At 38.6% G+C, this 8,647-nt stretch overlaps 1 protein-coding gene across 1 annotated transcript; it reads left to right on the plus strand.

Annotated features, from left to right (window-relative positions):
- Positions 1–5,901: 5,901 nt before the first annotated feature.
- On the plus strand, positions 5,902–8,051 carry LOC137748431 (anthocyanidin 3-O-glucosyltransferase 5). Its single transcript, XM_068488580.2, has 2 exons — positions 5,902–6,069; positions 6,564–8,051. Exon 2 carries the CDS (start codon positions 6,578–6,580, stop codon positions 7,991–7,993), a length of 1,416 nt encoding a protein of 471 aa, XP_068344681.2. The 5' UTR covers positions 5,902–6,069; positions 6,564–6,577; the 3' UTR covers positions 7,994–8,051.
- Positions 8,052–8,647: the final 596 nt, after the last annotated feature.

Here is an 8,647-nt window from a genome sequence, read left to right on the forward strand (position 1 = left end):
AAAGCAAGACAAAACAAAGCAAACCAACAAAGTAATCACCAACCGGAAAACCAAAATCCAAGGCCTCCAACAAATTAACAACTCGATTTAAGCAAACCAATCATCCAAGAACCTAGCTAACCAGAAGGTTAGGATTATTATCTCACTTGTCGGGCACACTGAATGATAGATGAGCCGATTTAATGTGACCTGTACAGACTTTGGAACAACTTGGACAAGAATTGTCAGCTCTCCTAAGTTTGAGCAAATCATATGCTGCATGTATATAAGGCAGTGTGACTCGTATATTTTAGGGTTATATACCATATAGTTTACACACACACACAACGACATTTGGAAGGATAAATCTAACTTAAAACTTTATACGGCTAGCATCGTAATGTATTTCAACGAATTAATTGTCTATTTTTTTAGTCATTCTCTTAAAAATCATTTCTACCAAAAATCACAAAATCCAAAACCAAATGCATAAGTAAATTTTTGCTCTTAACTACCAAAGTTAACAAGTGTATTAAAAAATATTATAGCATCTCTATATTTTCCCTTTATTTTGCATTCACATGTGACATGGGCACGAGAAGTGGAAGAAAGTCAAGGATGATTCCTAACATGCACTAAGATAGGTCTCATGGCTGAAAATACGCTCTCATTATTTGAGTTCCTGAAAGTTTTATAATGAGTACTAATTTAACTTTCAGGAGGTGAGTAGGTTCTAACTTAAAAATTTAATTCAAATTTAATTTTGAATTTAGTTTTCACATCCACATCTCATATCAAACTATCCTACCCATTTGCAATTAAAAAGATAAATAAAATGTGCACACATGATGTAGGATTTAACGAGGGTTTGAGAAAATTCTCGGGCTACCAAATCAGGACAAAAACTAAGAGAAATGATTATATAATACTTACAAAACTCATCAACTAAACACATAGACAAGTAGGTTGTTTTGTCACTGCGTTTTGTTACTCGATCTCTCTTCATTCTTCCTGTGAAAATGCAGTCGTCAAGCACTTTATTCTTGAACTTTGCAAGATACCAAGGTGATTATGCAAAATGTATGAATTAAAATAATTTTTAAAAATTAATCAATTACAAAAATAACAAGACATATTTTTCTAATTAATTTCTTATAAAACATGATGAAAAACAATATGAAAAATATTATTTTCTCGGGTTATTATACAAAATGGTCCCTGAGATTTGTATGATCAATATAAATGGTTCCTGAGATGTGCATGATCAATAGAAATGGTCCTTGAGATTGCCCACCATTCATGATTTTGGTCATTCTATTAAAAACGATTTTGGGCAATTTTCAAAGCTTTGTAACTCAATCGTTTCTTGACCAAATTCGACCCATAATATATCAAAATGAAGGTAGGAAAGTGTAGAATAAGATTATACTATTTGGAAGCCCAATGGTTGCCTGAGATGGCCGGAAAATAGCCTGAAAGGTGACTGGTCCGTGGGAAAACTGAAAAACTTACCAGAAATTGGATAAACTTTAAACGTTCATAACTTCTTCAATACTCAACCAAATCGAGTGATTCAAAAATGAAAATAATACTTCTTGACGAGAGAAAGAGAATGATACTTTTTTTTGAAGGCTAACTAGCCGTGGTTTGGTCGGACAATAGTTGGAAAGTGGCTAACCATTTTTGAGTTAGCCACTTTCAAGCAGTTTTCCGGCCAAACCACGGCGAGTTAGCAATAAAAAAGATATCATTCTCTTCGTCTTGTTGAGAAGTATGATTTTCGTTTTTGAATCACTCAATTTCGTTGAGTATTGAAGAAGTTATGAACGTTTAAAATTTACCCAGTTTCCGATTAGTTTTCCAGATTTCCCTCGGACCAATCATCTTTAGGCTATTTTCCGACCATCTCTGGCAACCATTGGGCTTCCAAATAGTATAATCTTATTCTACACTTTCCTACCTTCATTTTGATATATTATAGGTCGAATTTGGTTAAGAAACGATTGAGTTACAAAATTTTGAAAATTACCCAAAATCGTTTTTAACGGAATGACTAAAATCATGGATGGTGAACAATCTCAGAGACCATTTCTATTAATTTTCAATTTCAAGAACCATTTCTATTGATCATGCAAATCTCAAAGACTATTTGGTATAATAACCCTACTTTCTCTTCAGAGTACATGCTGCACTCACTACGTATGTATGTGAGTGTGATACGGCAGCAGCAGCACCAATTTTATTTTTTTATTTTTTTTTGGGTAATCAGCAGCACAATGTTTGTCTTCTTCTGTCAAACCAAAAAGCGGCTCCTTCAAAAATCAAAAGCTACAGCACATGTTTCTTCTGTCCTTTTGTGCGACTGCGAGGAAGAAAAATCAAAAGCTACGGCACATGTTTCTTCTGTCCTTTTGTGCGAGTGCGAGGAAGAAAAATCAAAAGCTACGGCACATTTTTCTTCTGTCCTTTTGTGCGAGTGCGAGGAAGAAAAATCAAAAGCTACGGCACATTTTTCTTCTGTCCTTTTGTGTGAGTGTGAGTGTGAGGAAGAAAAATCAAAAGCTACAGCACATTTTTCTTCTGTCCTTTTGTCTTCTGTCCTTTTGTGCGGGTGTGAGGACAAAGGCTAAGATAATATCAGAAGATTAAAATTTTAATTTTAATTAATAAATTAAATGATATTTTATTAATAAAAAATAAATATCTTAATCGATACTTAATTAATAATTTAATCATTAATAACCAAATCATTTAATTTACATAATTTAATTTAAAAACATTACTCGAGAATAAATGTGCACCCAAGAAGATGAAATTGAAAATCATTTGATATTATCAACTTGATAAATATACAAAAATATCAAATTGACTGCAACTAACTTTTCGAATCATGGAAGCCAAAACATTATTGGGCTGCTCCAAAAATATTTTAACCACTCAAAACGTTAGCCAAAATCAAATCAAGTTATATATCAAGTAAGATCTAGTCAAGCTGCTGGCAATAATCATTTTTTAGGTTTCCTTGTGTTGGCTTGTCGAGATTTACTTTGAAGATCTTGGCAATATGAATTTTGACATGTTTACAGAAAAAAAAAAAAAATTGTGCCGGACAATTTAACAATTTATAGTCTTGATTTAGGTTTAGGTTATTTTTATTTTGATGATACTCCTTCTTGATCAATTACTTTTATTCGTGATGATCGACTTGGAATGTCCAGGTTTAGATTTATTATTGAGTATGTGACATCCCACATCGCCCAGGGGAGTGATCCTTAAATGTATATTCCCATCCCTACCTAGCACGAGGCCTTTTGGGAGCTCACTGGCTTTGGGTTCCGTAGGAACTCCGAAGTTAAGCGAGAAGAGGGCTAGAGCAATCCCATGATGGGTGACCCACTCGGAAGTTGCTCGTGAGTTCCCAAAAACAAAACCGTGAGGGAATGGTAAGCCCAAAGCGGACAATATCGTGCTACGGTGGTGGAGCGGGCCCGGGAAGTGGTCCGCCACGGGCCGGGATGTGACAAATTGGTATCAGAGTCTAACCCTGGTCGTGGTGTGCCGACGAGGACGTCGGGCCCCTAAGGGGGGTGGATTGTGACATCCCACATCGCCCAGGGGAGTGATCCTTAAATGTATATTCCCATCTCTACCTAGTACGAGGCCTTTTGGGAGCTCACTGGCTTTGGGTTCCGTAGGAACTCCGAAGTTAAGCGAGAAGGGGGCTAGAGCAATCCCATGATGGGTGACCCACTGGGAAGTTGCTCGTGAGTTCCCAAAAACAAAACCGTGAGGGAATGGTAAGCCCAAAGCGGACAATATCGTGCTACGGTGGTGGAGCGGGCCCAGGAAGTGGTCCGTCCCGAGCCGGGATGTGACAGAGTAGGTTTGTTTGGGCTAGCTTCTAGCCCTGTTTTTCAACCAAAAAAATATCAAGACCTACCTACATGAATGCATATACATGACGAACTTACTTGAGTGGATGTCTTTGAAATGCTTTTTTTTTTTTTTTTTTTTTTTGTTGTGATTGAGATCACAAGAGACAAATTTAGACTAAAATAATCACAATTGAAACACACACTAATCAAAGATAGTACAACTCAACGTATTGTTAAAAATTATCAATTTTGCACTAACAATTTCAATAGCTTCACAGGAAGTACAAGTGCGTGTGTTGAGCATTGTACAACGGGAGTGCTCCAATATTTGTGCCTTCTTTCTTTTTCTTTTTAATTAGACTAATTAGCTATTCGGGGCTCCTCAATACACTTAGGGTGCGTTTGTTGCATCAGACTGTCTTAGACTGGACTAGCTGTAGGGACTAAGCTGGATTGGATGGCTTAGACTAAGCAGGATAAAAATAGTGAAGTGTTTGATGCAGTGCTAGACTAAATCTCGGACTAAAATATTTTAGTCCCAATATTCTATTTTTTCCATTTTGCAATGGAACTAGACTTTGTAATTTGCTAGTATCCTACAAAACTTTGCCGTATTACCCTTAGCCTCTCCCTCTCTACAAAAAACATCACCCACAGCCTCTGTACATACCAAACGAATTCGAATTTCACCTCCAATTTCTCTGAAGTAATTTGTAGTTTGTAAAACCCATGCCATTTCCGATGAGATCCAACCGATTAATATCGATTCCGAGAATTTGATCGAGCCAAGCCGGGTTGACTCGGCGTAACCCATCTTCAAATCATGGCTCAGGAAGCTCTTTGACTACCAGTTCCCGAGCATGCTTAGAATATCTTATGCGCAGGAAAAGCCAACTGTTACTGAGTCACTGCCGCAGCAGCAGAACTACAGTACCAGCAGGATGGAGCAACTGTCGCCGTCGCGGCCGAGTTCGAGCCGAGCTCGAATCTCGGCGGAGCAAAAAGAGAAGAAAGCGATGAGAGAGGAGGAGGGGAAAGGGAAATTGGCGAGGGGGAATGATGGTGGCTCTCGGCGTTTGTGAAAACATAGGAGCAGAGGAAGACGCGAGGGAGTTAGTCCACACAAATCCCTTCTAATCTCATTAAACTTAGTCCCAGACTGTTAACAAACACGGGACTAGACTACTACATAGTCCAGTCCAAGCCAGCAAAAGCTAGTGAGCTCAAACAAACACACCCTTAGAGTTAACCAAAATACATGCTTATTGGGTCTATCTCGTACACTGGGCATTTTTGTTTTACTTTTAAGTTTTAATTAGTTCGTACTTTTACACATCACTTTCACTTTATGACCTCGTCATCTTTCAGGGTGTCGATTAGCATGCCTTGATTTCTATATCCACTTGGATGTTAAGGTCAGGGTGTGAGCCGTTTAATAATCATTTCGTTTTCAGTTTTCGTCTTTACTTTTTTTAATAAAAAAAAAACTGAAATTTTGTTTGGTAACTACTTTCAGTTTTCAAAAAAATGAAAACTAAAAATCATAAAGTGAAAACTCAAAGCCAATTTTTGAAACTCAAAGCCAAATTTCTTCTAGTCCAAACTATTGATCAACAAGTCTAAATTGCTTTATTAAGTTTTCAAAATTTGGCTTTGAGTTTTTACTTTGTGGTTTACAGTTTTTTTTTTTTTTTTTTTTTGAAAATTGAAAGGATTTATCAAACAAGATTTCAGTTTTGAAAAAAAATAAAAATAAAAACTGAAAACGAAATGATTATCAAACGGGCAAGTAGTTCCTAAATTTTCAGTTTACATTAAATTCATTTTTCCATCAAAATAAAAAAAATAAAAATAAAAATCTTTCTTTGAACAACAGGTTTGTATTAGTAAAAAAACGTGTATTACACTTGAAAAATATGGGCATAAACTACAAGTATAACGTATAGTTCGTTTGATTTTAAAAACTTTTTATTTTTTATTTTTTATGTTTTATTTTTTATCCAGATTCTTCCACAACTGTACGCTGGAATGGACCCAAGTTTTTCTTACAACATTGGGTGAGGAAAAAGACAGGTTGAAATTTAGACAAGACTTGGCCTTCATCTTTTACTCTTGTTATAGTCCTCCTCTTCCACCACTTCTCACTTCTCAGCCAGTCTGCCGACAGTCGACAGCCGACAGACTCACCCTCGCTCACGCACAAGCACTTTACAAGGTATTCACTTTTTCTTAATTCTTTAATTTCTCTCTTTTTGTTGTATGAGTTAGGCTCTAATACTCTTTAATCTGAAGGGTTTTGGTATCGTATGATTCAATTTGGGGTTTTAGTGTGAAATCAAATCTCATGTACCGTCGAGTTTTTTGTTAAATTTTATTAGCTTGAAATCCAGCCAAGCCGAGTTTCAAATCCTGACCTCAATTAGGTGAACTAAAAAACTCCAGCGGTTATCTTTCCTGATTGATCACACAGTTTCTATGAACATATTTGTGCGCATCAGTCAACTAAATAAATCATTAATCAATTCCCGTTTATATGTTCTGCGATTTTCACACCCACTTCAACTAAAATTTAATCATTCCCTTCTGATTTTTCTAATCAATAATGTCTCTACCAATTAATTCCTTGTAAACTTGACTTACTCGTTGTATGGACCTGTATTTTCTCTGAGAATTTGAGTCTCTAACTCTCAACCTCCTCTGTAACCGTAGGTCCAACGGAGATCATGAGCTCCAAGCAACATGCAGCCATTCTCTGCAGCCCGGGGATGGGGCATCTCATCCCTGTACTCGAGCTCGGAAAACGACTCGTCACACACCAAAACTTCGCCGTCACAATTTTCATCTTCCCATCTTCCGAGGCGGAACTCAAGGCAGCCGCGTCCACAAAAATATGTGACATCGTCCAACTCCCACCCCCGGACACTTCAAAGCCTACAAACGCGGTCGTAATGATGCGAGAGCTGCGACATGTGTTCCAGTCAGCCGTACGTGCCATGAAGTTCACCCCGACCATGCTTATTGTGGACCTGTTGGGCACCGAATCATTTCCCATTGCCGAGGAGCTAGGGATTCCAAAGTACTTGTTCTTTGCTTCCAATGCATGGTTTTTGTCGTTCGTGATTTGCTGCCCGACATTCGACAAGGAAGTCGAAGGAAACTTCGTTGACCACAAAGAACCGTTGAAGATCCCAGGTTGTAGGGAGTTACGTCCTCGGCTCGATGTCATTGATATTATGTTGGACCGAACCGACCAGCGTTACCATGATTTTGTTGGGATTGCAAGCCGGATCCTCAAGTGTAGCGATGGGATCTTGCTAAACACGTGGAAGGAGTTAGAGCCCATTACTCTTGCGGCGCTTAGAGATGAGAACTTGTTGGGCAGGTACTCGACAGTGCCCGTTTATCCAATTGGGCCCATAATAAGGCCCAATGAGCCCAACTGTTCGGAGGGTAAGGTGTTTGATTGGCTAGACAAGCAACCTAATGAGTCTGTAATTTTCGTGTCATTTGGTAGCGGTGGGGCTTTGTCGCACGAGCAAATGATTGAGATTGCTTGGGGTTTGGAGTTTAGCCAACAACGATTCATTTGGGTGATACGATCTGCCACCGTAACAACTGCGTATGCGGCTTATTTTACGACTGACAGTGATGTTGAAGGCCCGTTGAAGTACTTGCCTGAAGGGTTCATTGATCGGACCAAGGACCTCGGGCATGTTATTCCTTTGTGGGCCCCACAAGTGGAGATTTTGGCCCATCCATCAGTCGGAGGGTTTTTGTCGCATTGTGGGTGGAGCTCAACCTTGGAGAGCCTAACCAACGGAGTGCCAATGATTGTTTGGCCTCTTTTTGCGGAACAAAGGACGAACGCCACGCTGCTGACAGAAGAGCTTAGGGTGGCGGTGCGGTCGAAAGTACCACCGTGGAAAAAAGTTGTGGAGAGGAAGGAGATCGAGGAAATGGTGAGAATGATTATGGATGACCAAAAAGGCTTTGTTTTGAGGGAAAGAATGAAGGAGCTAAAAGAAAGTGCCTCAAAGGTATTGGAAGAAGGAGGTTCATCTTATAATGCTCTTTCTCAATTTGCAAAGCATGGTGAATCGATGTACATGCAACTTGCCAATGTCAATGTCCAAAACTGAATTGGAGGCATTCTCTTGTAATTTAATTATCTCAATAATACTTCTGAGCGTTAATTCATCTTGTTTTGTGTTGTTGTATTTGAGGTTGCCTTTAGCGTTACGATAAATAAATAACTTTAATTAAGGTATCAAATTTTATTGAACTAACTTACTAGTAAAATGGCTTTTCTTGTTAAAGAATAAGAACCACCCTTGAAAGGGAACTTTTTGCATAAGGTCTAGTTAATCACTGGATTGGTGACAACAAGATAAGGTGTGTGCAAGCCATGAAGAATGTGATAACTCAATACAACTATTGACCCTAAAAATTAAAAAAACCTACGTGGCGCGCAGACCGAGTAACTAATGAGCTAACTATGTCCTTTGGTTGATGCGAGGGGTGCCAACTCGTCGGCCGAGGAGTAAAATTTGTTGATGTTGCTTTGAGTGTGCTATTGACTTCTTGATCTTTCAATTACGACCGAGGAAGGAACACGTCTCGGCCTTTGGGTTCTCGAGCTTGAAGACAAGGCTGTTAGTTCTGCGAAGTTCAATATCAAATTCGGCTTTCAATGTGCTGAGTGTAAAACATGTAACACCTCACTTTGCCGAGATGTCTAATGAGATGACCTCTGCCAATAAGGATTCGAAAATCCTTCTTGATCGAGACTTGGA

Source organism: Pyrus communis, chromosome 2 (assembly GCF_041283825.1).
Source record: "Pyrus communis isolate YQ-2024b chromosome 2, ASM4128382v1, whole genome shotgun sequence".
Taxonomy (NCBI): domain Eukaryota; kingdom Viridiplantae; phylum Streptophyta; class Magnoliopsida; order Rosales; family Rosaceae; genus Pyrus; species Pyrus communis.

Bases quoted from the DNA above. Each gene is read 5' to 3' on its own strand.
- LOC137748431 (XM_068488580.2), top strand. From the start codon at position 6,578: ATGAGCTCCAAGCAACATGCAGCCATTCTCTGCAGCCCGGGGATGGGG.